This window comes from Myxocyprinus asiaticus, chromosome 32, assembly GCF_019703515.2.
Source record: "Myxocyprinus asiaticus isolate MX2 ecotype Aquarium Trade chromosome 32, UBuf_Myxa_2, whole genome shotgun sequence".
Lineage (NCBI taxonomy): Eukaryota > Metazoa > Chordata > Actinopteri > Cypriniformes > Catostomidae > Myxocyprinus > Myxocyprinus asiaticus.
The window spans coordinates 36,900,072-36,917,887 of record NC_059375.1 but is presented as its reverse complement, the minus strand read 5'-3'; the positions used below and the strand labels follow the sequence as shown (position 1 = coordinate 36,917,887).

The following is a 17,816-nucleotide window of genomic DNA, read 5'->3' as shown; positions in this document are numbered from 1 at the left end:
TTAACAGTCCAGACGCACTCCACACTTTCCAAACAGCTTCAGGTGATGTAGATCGCCAAGTATGAGGAAATTATACAAAAAACAAAATAACTAAATACAGAAGCACTCTCGTTGTGGAATAAGCGGAGCCGGAGCTGCCATTCCACTGAAGCAAAGCTTGCATGCCAGAGCGTCTTTAAAGGAAACACCCTGCCATTATATCTTTAATGCATCCTTTATTAAAGTTCAAATAATAGGGAAGCAGGTCATGTAAATAAGTACAAACTCCAAAACTGGCATATGTCTGTGCAGTCAGGGCCGCTTCTATGAGTCGCGTGAAGTGACCAGATCTTAGGAGGAGAGATTGAAACTGCACCCGGCTGATGTACACTCTGGCGCGGGCACGCTTGTCCCTCGCGGGGACCCACGCTTGCTCCAGTTAGATTATAATGTAATGGCTTGCCACGAAGTGAATCATAATACACGGGTTGCAGTGTGCATCTTATAGTGAAGAAAATCACCGATATGCAGCTCAATTAAGAAGAGAGAGTTTGTTTTTTGAGAGTTAAAGATGGATTAAAAGTTGTTGTTTTGGCTTGTTTTCCAATATGAATATCTAAAACTCCTTTAAAATAAAGTACATTTATTTAAGGAGCTATACTGCAGGGAAAAAAAATGTTGTTTGAGAATGTTGAATATATTAAATATTTAAATATTTTTAAATATCTAAAAATCCTTAAAACAAAATACATTTACCTATTAATAAGATATTTAGACTTGCTTTCAGAGAATAGATCTTGAATAGAAGTATACTTTGTCTTTACTGCACTGGCAGAAGAATAAACGATAAGTGAAAAAATACACTTATCTACAAAAAACACTTATATTCAAGATACATTCTCTTAAAGCAAGTCTAAATATATTATATGTTGTTTATCAGGTAAATGTATCTTGTTTTAAGGATTTTTAAATATTTTTAAATGGAAAACAAGACAAAACACTTGATTACAATATAAGTTTTTGCAGTGAATTTCTTTACTGAATTAAACTTAATAAAAAATCATTTTTTTCCTTTAATTCAGTGAATGTCATTTAGAGCTATTTTTAAAAGATGATTTTGTCATCTTTATTATTAGTAAGCACATTTATTACGACCTTTTAAGTCAGGGCACAAGCTGAATAATCGGTTTAGAGCTAATGATTAATTGTTGCAATAATCACCCGAATAATCGTTAGATTAGTCGATTATCAAAATAATCATTAGTTGCAGCCCTAAACACAATTACATCAGAAGTAACTGTAATTAAATTACTAAAAAATTAAGAGTAATCCCTTACTTTACTTTTTTCAATGAAAAAGTAATTACAGTAATTAATTACTTAGTAATGCATTACACCCAACACTGGTAATGAGAAACCAATTTGCACCCTATTCGTGGAAAATGTCAAAAAAAAATATCACTGCTTTAGGAAAGAGATTTGCTACCGCTTAATGATATTTGGGATATCACATTGATGTAACCCCTTTATGGCAGCATAGATCTCCAGGTGCTCCTGTAAAGTGATTCTAGGCCAAAGAGGGTTCACCTGAGGACAGTACCCCACATGCTCCAAGGGGTTTTCCATTGGCTGGAAGTAATCCCCCATCAGGATCTGAAAATATAAATCAAAATACTAATTTGTCGTACACAGTCGGACAGCACTAAACAAGTCCCATATATTTAGACAATAACCCGAACCACAGAATCTGTGCCCGCACAATTTTTCAGAGAGCTCCGATAATTTCCACCGAACTGGAATGTCAGCACAAAGTTCTACACATTCCTATTTAGTTAGTTTATTGAATATTTTGACTTATTTGCTAATGCTTTCAATTACCAATAAGGATGTAGAACTCACAGCTACTTTAAAAAAAATTTCCGTGTTTAAATCTATGCTGGTGAATTTCACAGATGTTTACCCCAAAATCTGTGCAGATGAAACAGTAATATTTGTGAGTACAAACCTGTCCAGCAGTGGGCTCCGTGTCCCCTGACAGCATGTGCATGATGGTGCTCTTTCCAGCTCCATTTGGTCCCAGCAGACCCAAAACCTCACCTGAGAAAAGATTAATCACTATCATGTGGATTGTTCTCTCTATCATCATTAATTGCATCCAATCAGATATTTTACCTTTGCGAACACAGAAGGAGATGTTCTTAGTGGCCACTTTTCTTATCTTGCCAAGAGAGAAACCTTCTCTCTTGCCTTTGTATTGTTTCCTCAGGTCACTCACCACCACCACTGGTTTCTGTACCAAAAAAAAGAAAAATTTTGTTGTCCAATTAAATATAAAATATGAAGCAACACAAAGTGACTTGAGACAGAGGGAGTGAGTGAGAATGAGAGAAAGATTTATAGAAAACATTGGGGACATACTTCCTCACAGGACTGACAGGTCAACGCCTCCTTCACTCGAGCTTTCTCCACCTGAACATCCTCATCCTCGCTAATGTTCTCCTCTGGGTTCCGCTGAACTTTGCTCTTTGCATTGGAGGAAATCCTTAAGGACACAGAGGTGGCTATTATAATGTTTACTTCATTTGCTATGAAATTCCAGCAGACAGTATTGTTATTTTAACTCAAAAAAGTTCTAAACAGGTAGTGACATCTTGAAAAACGCAACTGTTAAACTTCATTAGGGATGGAAATCACAAGAATTTAATCATTCTGGTTCTGACTGCACTTAATTCTTTTATAATTTTAAGATTATTAGTTAACACCCATTAATGTATCCTAGCTACAGTATTAAGGCTATTAAATATTCACAGTATAAATCGCGATTAATTTGCTGGTGATATAAAATGTAGCAATATCATGAATATAGCGATGATTTTATCATTTCATAAAGAGCGCATCAGTAGACAAATTTCACAATCCTTTAGGCCTGCGCAATTATTCAAAATAACATCAATGGCTATATGGTTATGTGATTATTAAACTCTAAAAGGCTGCGATTAAAGACGGATAAACATGGTCTGTGTGAGCTTCAGAATAATCATGTGACGCATTGTTCTGTGCATGCGCAGGGCTCACGGGCTCGTGTTTTTAGCGCTTTTAGAGCAGTTAACATGCATTGTGAAAGAAAAGTACTGCATGTTCAAGCATTCACTAAATTCCAAACTGTTACGGTTTTGATGGGGGTAACTAACTCACTGAAATTAGAGGCTGCAGGGGAGGAGCCAGCTGATTGGTTGAAGTGGTCTTGAAGAGGTGAGAGTAGGCGCTTGGGCGGGGTTCCAGGTGAGAACAAGAAAACCCAGTGGGACCTGAGCAAGCATTGCACGTCTGGCTGTTTGGAAGTGTGTTTGGTTCTGTTCATTTTGTATTTTTTTATTTGATACCCACCTTCCCTTGGAACATTTTTATACAAGCTATGAACTGACGGGTAAGACAGGAGCACGCCGCTTTGAGAGGAAGCAAGGACCATGCTGGCCAATGAACTCGATATCATCCGCGGACAAGCCGATAAGCCGAGAGTTTCTGTCTGAATGTATCCATCACTTCGTGCACACACAATGATTTAGACTTATGTCTATGTCAAGTGCATACACCCCAGGGATAGTTACAAGCAGGCCCTAGCTAGATAGTAATATAACAACAAACCCTAGACTGAGCAGGAGTAGCTAGGTTTCCCTGGTGAGTTATCGGTTAGCCTGGTATCGCGTGCTTTAACACAAACATTAGTAACTGCTACAAGTTATTATACAAATCTACAAACGTGGCACAATATAAGAGAAAAGATGACAGAGTTTAACCACATGCGGAACATTGTAAACTGTTAAATACACACTGCACTTTATTTCAGTGTCAAAATAAAAACTCCAGAGGAAGGGAGAAATATATTACTTTTTGTAACACATAAAGGACGGGCAAGGAGGCGGTAGGAACTGGCTGAACAGTAAACAAAGTTTAATGGTAAACTTAAACCAACATAAACAAATGTGCAGCGCAGCCGCCTCTCTCGAACCGGCACCTCTGGCCGCCCCTTTATCTTGCTCTCCCGCTGATCAGCCGATTCAGCGATGGCTGTGCTCAATCACGGCCTGGCCACGCCCTCCTCCTCGTCACACTCCTCCCCCACATGATTCAGGCCGGGGCACCACCGGTCTGACTAACTCCCCCCATTTCTGATGGGGGAGATGCTGCCCTTCCGGCCATTCTGTCAGAAGGTGGCCCACCCCGCCTCCTGTGAACCTGGGGGGAGAGATGAGGGGAGGCGTGGGGAGAGGGAAAGGGCGAGCGAGAGCGAGAGAGCGAGAGAGAAAAACTTGCTTGCCGGCTCCCGGACGCGCTATCGCCCGGTCCTCAACCACTCCTCCGCCTTCTGGCAAACGGCAGTGAGTCCTCCGGCCCCTGGCGGACGGAACCACTCCTCCCCTTCTCGGCAGACAGGCTGTCCCCAGGCAGATGGCTGTGGCTGCGGCGAGGACTCTGCGACAGCGCATCCCTCCTCCCTCCCGGGTTTCAGCACCACTGTAACACATAAAGGATGGGCAAGGAGGAGGCGGGAACCGGCTGAACAGTAAACAAAGTTTAATGGTAAACTTAAAACCAACATAAACAAATGTGCAGCGCGGCCGCGTGCGTCTCTCTCTCAAATCGGCGCCTCCGGCCAGCCCTTTATTTCACTCTCCCGCTGATCAGCTGATTCAGCTCCGGGCGTGCTCCATCACAGCCCGGCCACGCCCTCCTCCTCGTCACACTTTTATATAAAAAAAAATCTTATCCTTAAAATAAAAATGATAATTCAGTATTATATTCTAATAAAAACTTGACTGGGCCCCACAGTAATAATTAAGGATTATGCAATATTCAACTGGGTTTAAAAAAACAAGTACTGTTTGCACACCTTTTGCAAAAAATTATTTTAGTAAAAATATATGTAGGTAAATAATGCTTTTGTATTAACCTTCTATGTATCACTGCATATAAAATATAAATATAACTATAAAAGAGCATATCTATGAAAAATATTAAATCTCTTGTGTTCATTTAGTGAAAACTAGATATTTGTAACTAGATTTTTATTAAATGTCTTTAAAATTTTGAATCTATTTGGCTACAGTGGCTGTTTGGATGAAATTATGGTTCCTCTTATTTAAAAGAAAAATTCACTTGAGCCATTTCCAAGCAAATACATAATTATCGAGATATATATTGCATATCGTCAATAGGCTAAAAAAAAAAATTATTATAATTTTTGTTGCCATAGAAGCTATATATTAAACAAAAATGCTAAATATTTAATACTATTATTGGTAACATATTCTCATGTTTTTTAATACATTGGAATACTTAAGAGTGCACATGCTAACGTATTAATTTAAGAAAACATATTTCTCCCATATTTAAAGCTTCACTATGTAAGACTTTTTGGGTAAAAATTAACAAATTGCCATTATTGTTTGAGTACATAAACAATCAGTGTTCAAACCAATGTCCTTACTCCAATTCTCTATGGTAAGCCTATAAAAATTATTTGTATTTTGAGCTCTCGGGTGGGATTTGGAATGAAATTGCTGGCTTATGCCGTTCATCCTTACGTCATGTCCATAAACAAAAAAGCACTATAAGTGTAAAATTAATTCATTCAAAATATGAAAATAAGAGTGTTTTTTTTTTCTTCATCAAAGCAAGTAATATTTCAGTTTTAAATGTTTAATTATATAACATAATATAAACATGACTCCGGATCTGCATATCTCCCAGTCATGATCACACACGGGCGATGTACTGGTAAGCTAAAATCATGAGATTCATCCACCAGAAGGGCAGTTGCGAAACACGACTGACGTCAGGTGTTCTTCTGCAAACTGCTTGCAATTTTCACTTTCAACCACAGATGTCGCTATAGAGTACAAAGTTACGTTGCTTTAACATCAGATCTAAGAGTATGAAGTGTCTCTTGAGTCAGACCTGCAAAGTTGGTCGTTTTTCATGGTCTGCCCTCCATATCTCTTCTCCGACCATCTCAGAATGAAGAGCAGCAGGATACACTGGATATACGGCTGAAAAGACAACACAAACATTCAGTGAAAACAAACACATCTTAACAGACCTCGAGTAAATAGTGATATTTAACTCACAGCCACAACAGAGATGAAGAGACTCTTCCACAGGAACTCCTCCTCATGACTGGACTGAAGGAAGGTGGCCTAAAAAGAGAAGGACACAATGCAGCAAACCAGATTCCACAACATATAATCTAGAATTATCGTAAATTCCACCTCAAACTGACTGAGTACATTTCATCTAATGTATGCTTATAAACACTGAATAGTAGTAGTGTTACCGTGGTAATGCAATTAAGGCAACCCATAAGAGGATAGAGTGGACTGAAGAAACACAGTGCAATGTGTAGGATACGATATAGCCCAGCGCTTTCATTCACAAGAGATAACTGGACTAAAGATGCAGAAACCACGCACAACTATGGAGGAACAAACAAAGAAAAAAAATTACTTTGATATCCTCCAATGGAAACTGTTGAATTTAAGGTTTTCACACTTGATTCCTCTTCAAATCAGACCTTTTTATGTCACCCAAAAAGTGAACCGAATGACAAAGAACCCATTTATTTTTTTGCCTTAACATTGTACCTGTACATTCATTTTGTTCCATATAAGTTATGATCAAGTCTCAATTTACTTTCCATTTACACTATTTTAGAACTTGGACCACTAAAATATTATATTCATTATTTATTAGATACATTTTTCTTTCTATTTTTATTCTTTGCAATATTACACGAATGTGAAAATAACGTGAACCTGTCGCACTTTGTGTTCATAATGCATGTTGTAAGTGAACCACACTGCTGACTGCCCGGTTTGTTCACTTGATTCACGTTAAATGGCGTCCGAGTTCATTTTACATGTTCACATGTGAAACCAAATTCTTGCGAACTGCTTTCAGATCCCTAAAAAAACCAAGTGTGAAAACCCCCTAAGGACTTCTTTTTTTTTTTTTAAAGACTAAAGTTATTTTCTTGGCTGTGGGGAAGGCTCGCTAGGACTCACCATCATGGATACCACTGAGAAGAAGTCTCTGTTACTCTGGACTCTGACAAACATGAAGGACACACAGTAGGTGAAGAGGATCATGGCTGGAGAGAAGCCAATCAAACACAGAGCCTGAAATTGGAGAAAAGATTGTGAGCTATGGCATAAATGCCTCTACCTTCAGGCTTAAACAGGCTAAAATATACAGCATGTCTTGACTGTGCTTGTGTGTGAGCACAGGATCAGTCACGCAGATTGTAAAAGAGTGTGTGATGTGTTTTCTTACCACAGACATGATGTTACTCGAGGTCAACAGGTTTGTAGAATGGAAAGCAAAAAGGGTGCTGGTCATACAGGTTAAGATAAGATAATAGAAAGGGACATCAATGGCTGCCTGACCACACCAGTATGCAGATGGAATCAGACCAGAGATCCTTAGAGTCGACCGACACTTCAGCTGATTCAAATACAGTAAAGATAAAGTCGTTACATTCATTAACATAGATACATTGTTTCTGATGAAGCCAGTTTTGCACCCTCATGTCATGATTAAGGTGATTTAAAGGAATAGTTCACCAAAAAAATTAAAATTCTCTCCTCATTTACTCTGCTCAGCTCTGTAGGTCCTTATAATGCAAGTGAATGGGTATGAAAACTTTTATGCTAACTTTGTGCTTTTTGAACTTTAAAGTAATCCATATGACTCCAGTGGTTTAATCCATGTCTTCAGAAGAATATGATAGGTGTGGGTGAGAAATAGATCAATATTTAAGCCTTTTTTACTATCAATCTCCACTTTCACATTCTTCGTGCAAAAAAGGACTTAAAGATTGATCTGTTTCTCACCCACACCTATTTTATAGCTTCTGAAGACAGAGATTTAACCACTGGAGTCTTATGGATTACTTTTATGCTGCCTTTATGTGCTTTTAGGAGCTTTAAAATTGAGGTACCCATTCACTTGCATTGTATGAACCTACAGAGCTCAAATGTTCTTCTAAAAACCTTTATTTGTGTTCAACAGAACAAAAAAAGTCATACACATCTGGGATGGCATGAGTAAATGATGAGAGAATTTTCATTTTTGGGTGAACTAAGGTATCCTTTTAACCACACCATCGCTGTATGAATTCTATACACCAAATGTCAGATTAATTAATTGAGTTTTCTGATCACTGCAAGTATGGTGCTTGATGTAGTACTTCTCTGTCTCTCGTGTGGTCCATGGCAAAGTATGCTGGCATCCCAGCAGCCAGCATCCCCAGAATTACTGCCTCAATGTAAACCATAGCGTAGGATGTCTTATCTGGGATTTGCTAAAATGCAAACAGAATATAGTAACAATAAACACTTGCAAGAAACATCAACAGTAATAAACACAGACATTAATTGGTAAAAAATTGTGGGAAACCTATGACCTTTCTGGTGGTTTGCGATTAATGAATAAGGATTTCTAAAATTAATTCACATTCTGACAGATTCGCTAATGAATCTTTCAAACTGATTTGTGAACCAATTTGACCGATTCACTAAAAAAAGAACCAACTCAAAAGAATGGTTTGCTAACAAATCAACACCACTATGGCTTGTGATCAAGTTTTACTCTACCCAAGAGCAACATTTAGCCGATTACCGATAAATATTTTAGAGCAGAGCATAACTAGACAAATGTATTTCAGTGACTTTTCCAGGCCTGGAAAACACAATTTCCAGGTTTTCCATGATAATGTAAACATGTACAGTAGTGACTTCAGTGTGTTGATGCAGTGCACTTACATAGTCAAAAGGTTTGGTCCATGTTTTAATGCGTCCTGTGCCGTTCAAACCCTTCAGGAGGGCGTTACTGAGCACATTGAGAGCCATGGGCAGGGAGTGCACAGTAGTACTGTTAAATGCTAAGACGTAGGACAAATCCTATTCATTGCAAAAAGAGAAAGAGAGAGAGACAGAAGATGGGTAACGTTTAAGATGGTGTGTACATTTTTTGATTGTAAAATACATTCTGCTATCCTAGCTTTATATATAGAGTTAACTTAAAAATAGCAGTCGTTCTTAAAACTCAACTATGGATTAAGCGTTGGGAGGACATAACTGTACCAGTGATAAAAGAATGATGATGGCTGGAAGTCTCTCTCTCACCTTACTGGATCCTGTTACATTGATGGCAGCACTCACAGGTGCTGCAGACATGTAGTCTGGCTTCTTCATCATTTCCACTTCAATGTCCTGAGACTCCAGATTCTGGATGAACCCTGACAGATCAGAATCTATAACAAAACACACATTAAAGATCAGCTACATCAAGAATAACGTTTTGATCCATCAGTTTAAACACCACCATCAACCTTGTGCCACCAGATGGGCTTTGCAATAAAATAAAGTCACTGACCAGTGGAGTTTTGCACAAGCAGGCTTGTGGTGTATTTGCGTGGAGCTTCATTGCGGTGCAGCAGGTATATGGGTGAAAACAGTCTTTCAGGAGAGTGAATCTGAATGTTTCCTGTTGCCACAGACAAAATCAGCATTGAAGACAAAAAAACCAGGAACAGCATCAAACTGGGGAAAAGAGGGGAAGAAAAAGTTCAAATTAATTAATCCATTAAAAGAAAGTAGTGCTGTGAATCAATTAAAAGATTTTAACTAATTAAATCGCAGAGTTTTCTGTGATTAATCGTGATTAATCATGGTAAAGGTACATTAAAACAAACATTAAAACATAATCATATAAATATTTACTTTATACTTTGTCTCAAAGTACTTGCAAGATATTGGTTAGTTATCAGTTTATTTTAATTATTTAAATAAGAACACATTCAAATGTTCAGATAGAGTTAGACACATTTTTACAGGTATAAATCTTTGATACAAGTATATGTATACATGCCATAAAATGAGTGGACATGCTGTAACTAAAAATTGCGCAAAATCTTCTGGCATTTTCCAGTGGACTAATAATTACAGGATCAAATGGGCAGATTCAATACATATCAAGCTTTATTGGCAAGATAAACTAAACTGTACATCGCCAATGCATTATTAGACACTTTAACTTGCTAAAGTTTAAAAATATCAAAACTAGTATTTTCTCTGGCTGAGGTTCAGTCTCTATCATGCACACACTGGGTCTCTCGTGCGGTTTTGTTTTAAACACTGGTTCAGAAGACAGTAGGTGAGAATTTCTCGGGTGATGCAAAGAGATATGGCAGCTTGCCCGTATTTCTCCCACGCCTGGCTCACCATTTGCAGGTGAAGTCTCCATTCTCCATACAGTAAATCCATTCTTATTTATTTTGCCAGGTGTCGAAATTGACTTGTAACTGTAAAAAAATGTAACTGATTTGATTTTCATGACTTGTGGTTCCGTTAACGCTTTTTGCGCATTCTTTCGGCGACGTGGACCAAACACTGTACTAAAAACTCTGACAATGTTCCCTGCAGCACATTTCAGTGGAAGCGCTGCCCCCTACTTAATCTACAGTGTCAAACACACAGCGCACCCAGTGTTGTCCGTTTCCCGAATGAATGACTCTAAGCTGGCTCTTTTAAGTTAATCAAAAACATTATACATCAGTCAAAGTGGTTACTGAATTAATCTAATACTGATGTGCAAGTTATGAACGTCCAACTCGAAATTAATTAAAGGGATAGTTCACCCAAAAATGACAATTCTCTCATTTACTCACCCTCATGCCATCCCAGATGTATATGACTTCCTTTCTTCAGCAGAACATATTTGAAGAAAAACAGAAACATATCTCAGCTCAATAGGTCCTTATAATGGATGTGGATGGTAACATGATTTTTGATGCTTAAAAAAGCACAGACAGTCAGCATTAACTTCATCATAGGACAATGGTTAACTGAATGTCTTATAAAGCGATACGATTGCTTTTGGTGTGAAAAAGATCAATATTTAAGTAATGTTAAACTACAAATCAACGCGTCCGGTAAGCAGCAGTATGCACGTTCATGAGAGGGCTGAGGTCACAAGGTATTTTCAGAGAGGGCAAGGCAACGTTCCATCCGTTGCAGCAGACACTCTCTACCTCTGTTGGCATTGCATACATGTGCACCACCATGTCTCCTGAGCTCTCTGAGGCTTGTTGGTCCAGCCTCCTCCATCTCCCAGTGCTCCTGGTCAGAGTACTCAGTTTCATATAAATATGGCTGTGCAAAAACTTGTATCTACTTTTCTCCTCTTAAATCAAAATCTTCTGAAATCTTTGTTTAAATTTGCTTCAATTTGTTTACGGCGTTCGGTCTGTATAGCGTTCCTCCTACTCCGTTGAAAACGGCGCTGCTCTTCCGGGTGTGTCACACATGAGTCACTTCTCACGTGAACATGCCAACGCCAATACGTCATGAGAGACCACGTGACCTCAGCCCTCTCGTGAACACGCATACCGCTGCTTAACTGAAGTGATTATTTCTAGTTAAAAAATACTTAAATATTGATCTTTTTCGCAACAAAAGTGATCGTATCGCTTTATAAGACATTCATTTAAGCACTGGAGTTGTATGGATGACATTCATGCTGATTGTGCTTTTTGGAGCATCAAAAATCACTTCCATTATAAGGACCTACTGAGCTGAGATATTTTTCTATTTTTCTTCAAATGTGTTCTGCTGAAGAAAGGAAGTCATATACATATGGGATGGCATGAGGGTGAGTAAATTATGAGAGAATTTGCATTTTTGGGTGAACTATCCCTTTAAGAGCTGTTGAAATCTCTCGAGCGTGAAGTACAACATTAGGCTACAAAACACGGTCTAAACTGTCTCCAGAACTGTTACTGTGTTTAATTAATGTTGTACTTTAGACCTGTGAGACTTCAATCGGGCAGTGCAGTTACTAACTGGTTGTTCATATGGCAATGTGCACGTGAATTTTGTTGTAATCAATAGAACAATATAATAATAATAATAATATTCTAAATGTTAATCACATTGCTTGTTTGTTTAGAATTTTTATGTAATATACTGTATGGTTAGGATCAAGTATTGGATTGCATTTATGCTTCTAAAAAGTATGCATAACCTTTAAAAGAATGGTATTAAATGCATTTCTTATTTGTTATATATTATCTGTAGGCTGCTGAGGGCAGTAAATGCAATAAGAATTGCACTTCTTATTTCCAAATAATTCGTCCTCGAAAGTACTGAAAGAATTGTTAAGAGGAATCAGAACCTTGATCGTTAAGAGGAATTTGAATCAGAACTGGAATAGTTAAATTCTTTACGATTGGGGGCCCGAGTAGCTCAGTGCTAAAATACGCTGGCTACCACCCCTAGAGTTCGCTAGCTCGCTAGATCGAATACCAGGGCGTGCTGAGTGACTCCAGCCAGGTCTCCTAAGCAACCAAATTGGCCCGGTTGCTAGGGAGGGTAGAGTCACATGGGGTAACCTCCTCGTGGTCGCTATAATGTGGTTCGTTCTCGGTGGGGCGTGTGGTGTGTTGAGCGTGGTTGCCGCAGTGGATGGCGTGAAGCTTCCACACGCACTATTTCTCCGTGGCAACGCGCTCAGCAAGCCACGTGATAAGATGCGCGGGTTGACGGTCTCAGACGCGGAGGCAACTGGGATTCGTCCTCCGCCACCCGGACTGATGCGAATCACTACGCGACCATGAGGACTTAAAAGCACATTGGGAATTGGGCATTCCAAATTGGGAGAAAAAAATAAATAAAATGATTTATGATTCCCTTCCCTTTAGCAGTGGTAAAATCACTTTAACATATGGCCCCTAATGGCTAATGACACAAGGATTTAATAAAGAATTATCTATTATTATTTTGTGTATTATATTTTTTAATAATAATAATAATAATGTTGATAAAATTGTTAAAAACAACAACAATTCTTCCACCAAGTAATATAGTTCATTAGCCAAACTGTTGGCTGTTTATGGATGCCAAACAACGAAGCAAATTACTACATTAATTTAGAGTACACCTAATAAGCTGTCAAAGTCACAGAGTGTGTAGTGTGTGCATGTACTTGTGCAAGGTAAAAAACGATCAGCTTGCACTTGTGACTGTCCCCTTACTTGTATATGATGGGTTTCCTTTCTCTCTGCAGGTTGAGTATGTGCAGCCAGGCCACCGTTCTGAACTGCTGCCACCAGAGGGCACGTCCAGTTACTGCATCCTGCCTGTTGTCTGAGAACATCAACAGCCTCTGGTCTGTATCATCCAGAGAGGAAGCTTCGCCACCTTCTTCCACCTTCTCCTGGTTAAACACACTGTAGTCTGCAAAAAAAAGTATGGATAGTGTACGATATAACTGGAACTGAGATGCTTTAAACTGGTTCAGAAACTTGGTTCTCTTACCGGCCTGATCCACCTCTGCTTCTGCCTCCAGACGCAAGAATACATCCTCTAATGTTGTCATGGAGACCCCATAATTAATTATACCCAGGTCAGGCCGACAGTCAAGCTCTGCAAAAAGCCCTGGAGTGCAGCATGAGAGAGGTGATAAGAGATTAACCACACATAAACCAACTAACCATTAAAACCCACCACCACCAACCTTAGCATTTTTAATCCATTCTAATTTTGCTATTGAATGAAAATCAGCCCCTTTTTTACTTTGTTCACATTTAAAGTAAAAATATATGATTAGTTTTACCATCAGTTACAAGAAAGATTTCTCTGCAAACACTTCATATATCAGGATAATAATAAATCATAATAAATCATTGTACACAATTAAAAAATAAAAACAGCCCCAATAAAACACCACCAGAAGTCTTGGTGACACAATCTGTTGCCCTGCAGGACATATGGCAGTGTAGTGCATGGCAGATGGTGACATGAGGGCAAATAGAAGCAAGACCTGGGAAAGTGTCCATGCTCTCGAAAGGCAACGTGAATGTGAGCACAGCCTCTTGCTGCCTTGACAACTGTGCCTTGGAAACATGCTGCTTGACCAGCGATGTGATGTGCTCCACCTCACAGCATTCAGCCACTGACATCCTACAGAAGATTCAGAGCAAAAGATTTAATGGAGCAGCAGAAATGGACAAGGAGAAACAAGCGATAGATAAAGATGCTTCTATTTCAGAATTTTGCATGCTAGTCTTTTGGGGAGTAAACAAACAAAGACAAGCCTTGTATTCTTAAAGGGAATACACTAGTTGAAAATATGATTTTCACTGCTATTTTGAAACAGTAATGCTCAATCTATCAAAAAGATACTGTATCATTCACCACACAAAGCTTCCACCCAGCCTGTCCAATAAATTTATGGAAATTAAGCTAAAAATAAAGAGTAATTTAGAAACCTTTATGGTTATGACATTATAATTAATGGATGATTCTGATACAGATTTCCAAAGAATGGGAGTGGGGCCAGATTATCCAGATGAAAACTCGACGGGGGCCAAACTTTCTGTATTTATCTTACCTAACAGTTTTATTGTAACTAACATGTTAACATGAAAAACAAAACTAAACACCATACTCTGCATTTATTTACATTAAAATAGTCAGGGGTATTCAATTAGAAGAAATTTAAGGCCAGACCTTTAAAACTGTTAAAGATATGGCTGAAGAACATACATGACCTCACACCCTCGACTAACACATAGGTTTTGATGAACTTTACTTTGAAAATTGAAACAAAATGATCATAGTAGGTTTTTTGTGCACAAATTATGAAAACTGAGGAAGAACATTTAGATTTGCCAAGTCTGAATCTTTGATATCAACCCACATTAAAAAAATGGCAAATATAATGTAGAACTGTCTTTTTACATTAAAGACATTTTCTCACTCTTCAATGAGGGGAAAAATGAGCCTTTCCTTGTCATGCACACATTGTGAATGTGTGCAGGAGCTAGATATTTGTGCACATAATCATTGGTAAACGGAGCACAAACTGATTTGATGATGATTGAGAACAGGAACACTAGGGCTGCAACTAACGATTATTTTGATAATCGATTAATCTAATGATTATTAGAACGATTATTTGACTATTCTGTGATTAATCATTAGCTATTAACCAATTATTCAGCTTGTGCCCTGACTAAAAATGTTGTATTAAACGTGCTTACTAACAATAAAGAGGACAAAATCATCTTTTAAAAATACCTCTAAATGACAATCACTGAATTAAAGGGAAAAAAATACTTTTACATTTAATTCAGGAAAGAAATTCACTGCAAACAATCCTATTGTTATCAAGTGTTTTTGTGTTGTTTTCCATTTAAAATGGTCTAAAAATCCTTAAAACAAGATACATTTACTTTACAAGCAACATATAAGATATTTAGACTTGTATTAAGAGAATGTATCTTAAATATAAGTGTATTTTGTATATAAGTTTATTTTTTCACTTAGTTATACTTCTGCGAGTGCAGTTAAGACAAAATATACTTCTATTCAAGATCTATTCTCTAAAAGCAAGTCTAAATATCTTATATGCTGCTTCTCATGTGAATGCATCTTTTTTTTAAAGGATTTTTAGATATTTTAAAATATTTGTATTTTTAATATTATATTTAACATTCTCAGATAACAATTTTTTCCTTCTGCAGTATAGCTGCTAAATAAAATGTATGTTGTTTTAAAGGAGTTTTAGGTATTTATATTGGAAAACAAGCCAAAACAAAAACAAATCAAAAATGTATTTTGTTGCAGTGTATATAATGGCTGAAGACTACCTCTTTCACCTTTCTGTTCACTTCAATCCATCTTTAACGCACCAAAAAAAAAAAAAAAAAAAACTCTTATTAATAAAGCTGCATATTGCCAATTTTCTTCACGATAAGAAATGCACAGTGACATATATTATGATTCAATAAGTCGTGATCCATCATGTTATAATGTAGCTGCAGCAAGTGTGTGCGCTCGAGTGACGAGCGTCCCTGCAACAGTGTGAATCAGGACAGATCAGGACATTCACGCAACTCATAGAAGAGGCGCTGATTGCACAGAGAAATACCAGTTTTGAAGTTTGTAGTTATTAACATGATCTGCTTCCGTATTATTTGAACTTTATTAAAGCTATAACGCAATAAATATAACTGCATTTAGATGTAACGCTGGGGTGTTTCCTTTAAATACACTTGACAAGCAAGTTTTGCTTCAGCAGAGCGGCAGCTCCAGCTCCACAACGAGAGTGCTTCTATATTTACTTATTTTGTATTTTTGCATTATAATTCACTCATAATTTGTGATCTACATCACCTGAAGCTGTGAAAGTTTAGAGTGCATCTGGACTGTGAGCTGTGCAATTCTTCATCTCCTCAGACAGGCGCGAGCTGCAGTGGTGCTCTCGCGCGTCATCATTAGAGTTTAATGTGATCTCATGTTACATTAAATGAAATCAAACGACTATTCGACAACAAAACATTTTTATAACAATTTTTTTTATTGTCGACGTTGTCGATAATGTCGACTAATCGTTTCAGCCCTAGCTGACACACATCTGTATATAGTACCAAACATATAATCAGGATATATGCATGTATGCAGTTTCAGTGGTGCTTCATGCTAGCACTTTTTAACGAGCACTACGGACCCAGAAACTGATGAGACACTGAAGAATGATTTTGGATGAAGGTCTGGATTTCATCATTGATTATCTTTTGTTGAAAAAACGTGTGCACATGAGCTACCATCACTTCTGTAACAACTGCTCTGACGTATATTTTTACGTCTATAGATTTGACTTCACTCCACAGCTAAGCAAATTGCATTAAATAAGATGCGATAAAATATGCTCACCTAAACGGTGCTGGTTCATGTTTTCGAGAGCAGTATAACAGAACTATTTCCAGAAAAGCCTAAACACATGCTCCGGTCTGGAACTGGACCACGGATCACTTCTGACGACCACTGTTGTTGCAGCACGCGCCACTGAGTGTTGTTAAACTCACCGCTAAGTTTTGCGGCGAGAGTTTTCAGATGTTTCAGACTGTGACACGATTTTATCAAAATCAGTAGCAGGGCCAGATAAAAGTGACTGATGGGCCATCAGACAAACATAAACACTTATTTTACACAAAATGTACAAATCATTTACTTAAATGTATAACATTCCTAAATATGCATATGCTTGTTTGTTTTTAACGCCTTGCCAGCTTCTATGGCTATTTTCATGGAGAAATCCAGGTAAAAATATAAAAATATAATAAGAAAAAATTAAATGCTGCAAAAGATTAGAAAATGGCCCCTTTAAAGCAAATAATAATTTGCCTGATGTAGAACTGACCTAAGATGGTAGCCAACCCCACACTTGGTCTTCAGGTACAAAGAGGAGCCAACACATTTCAGCTGTCCTCGAGAGATGATGGCTTTACGGTCTGGGAGATGGAACACAAGGAGAGGTGTGTAAGATTGAGACGCAGATGACTAATGGAATAGAATGGGGGAGAAAATGAGAACAGTACCTGCAAGTATATCTGCCTCGTCCATGTAATGCGTGCTGAGTACAGTAACTCTGCCTGCTCTACGGCTCTTCAATAAAGACCAAACTTGGTGGCGTGACACTGGGTCCATACCAGCTGTAGGCTCGTCCAGAAGAAGTATCTGATTCATACATAAAACATAAGAAAAAAATAATAATAATAATTACATTGAATGGAGGCAAATAAGCAAATGGATCAAGCTGTCCAACACAAAGTGAGAGGAATAAATAGAAAGTAATTTACCTTTGGATCTCCTAGAATTGCTATGGCCACCGAGAGCTTCCTCTTTTGGCCTCCACTCAGGTTCTTTGCCTGGGCATCCATAATCTTTTCCAAATCCAGATCCTTCAGAACTTTCTTAACCTTAAGAAAAATAAAGA

At 38.0% G+C, this 17,816-nt stretch overlaps 1 protein-coding gene across 3 annotated transcripts in view; it reads right to left on the bottom strand.

Moving 5' to 3' along the window:
- Window positions 1–17,816, bottom strand: part of LOC127423245 (cholesterol transporter ABCA5-like) — a 45,288-nt gene that overhangs the window by 6,539 nt on the left and 20,933 nt on the right. For 2 of the 3 annotated variants that reach the window (XM_051667389.1, XM_051667390.1), the window contains 19 exons: window positions 17,680–17,799; window positions 17,419–17,557; window positions 17,241–17,331; window positions 13,857–13,996; window positions 13,352–13,471; window positions 13,069–13,270; window positions 9,411–9,577; window positions 9,161–9,288; window positions 8,798–8,935; window positions 8,224–8,337; window positions 7,308–7,478; window positions 7,040–7,153; window positions 6,313–6,450; window positions 6,107–6,175; window positions 5,937–6,028; window positions 2,397–2,520; window positions 2,151–2,268; window positions 1,984–2,075; window positions 1,465–1,631 (listed from right to left, as the gene is read on the bottom strand). In XM_051667389.1, the coding sequence (XP_051523349.1) occupies window positions 1,465–1,631; window positions 1,984–2,075; window positions 2,151–2,268; window positions 2,397–2,520; window positions 5,937–6,028; window positions 6,107–6,175; window positions 6,313–6,450; window positions 7,040–7,153; window positions 7,308–7,478; window positions 8,224–8,337; window positions 8,798–8,935; window positions 9,161–9,288; window positions 9,411–9,577; window positions 13,069–13,270; window positions 13,352–13,471; window positions 13,857–13,996; window positions 17,241–17,331; window positions 17,419–17,557; window positions 17,680–17,799 (2,444 nt within the window). The other variant, XM_051667391.1, reaches the window with a different exon arrangement.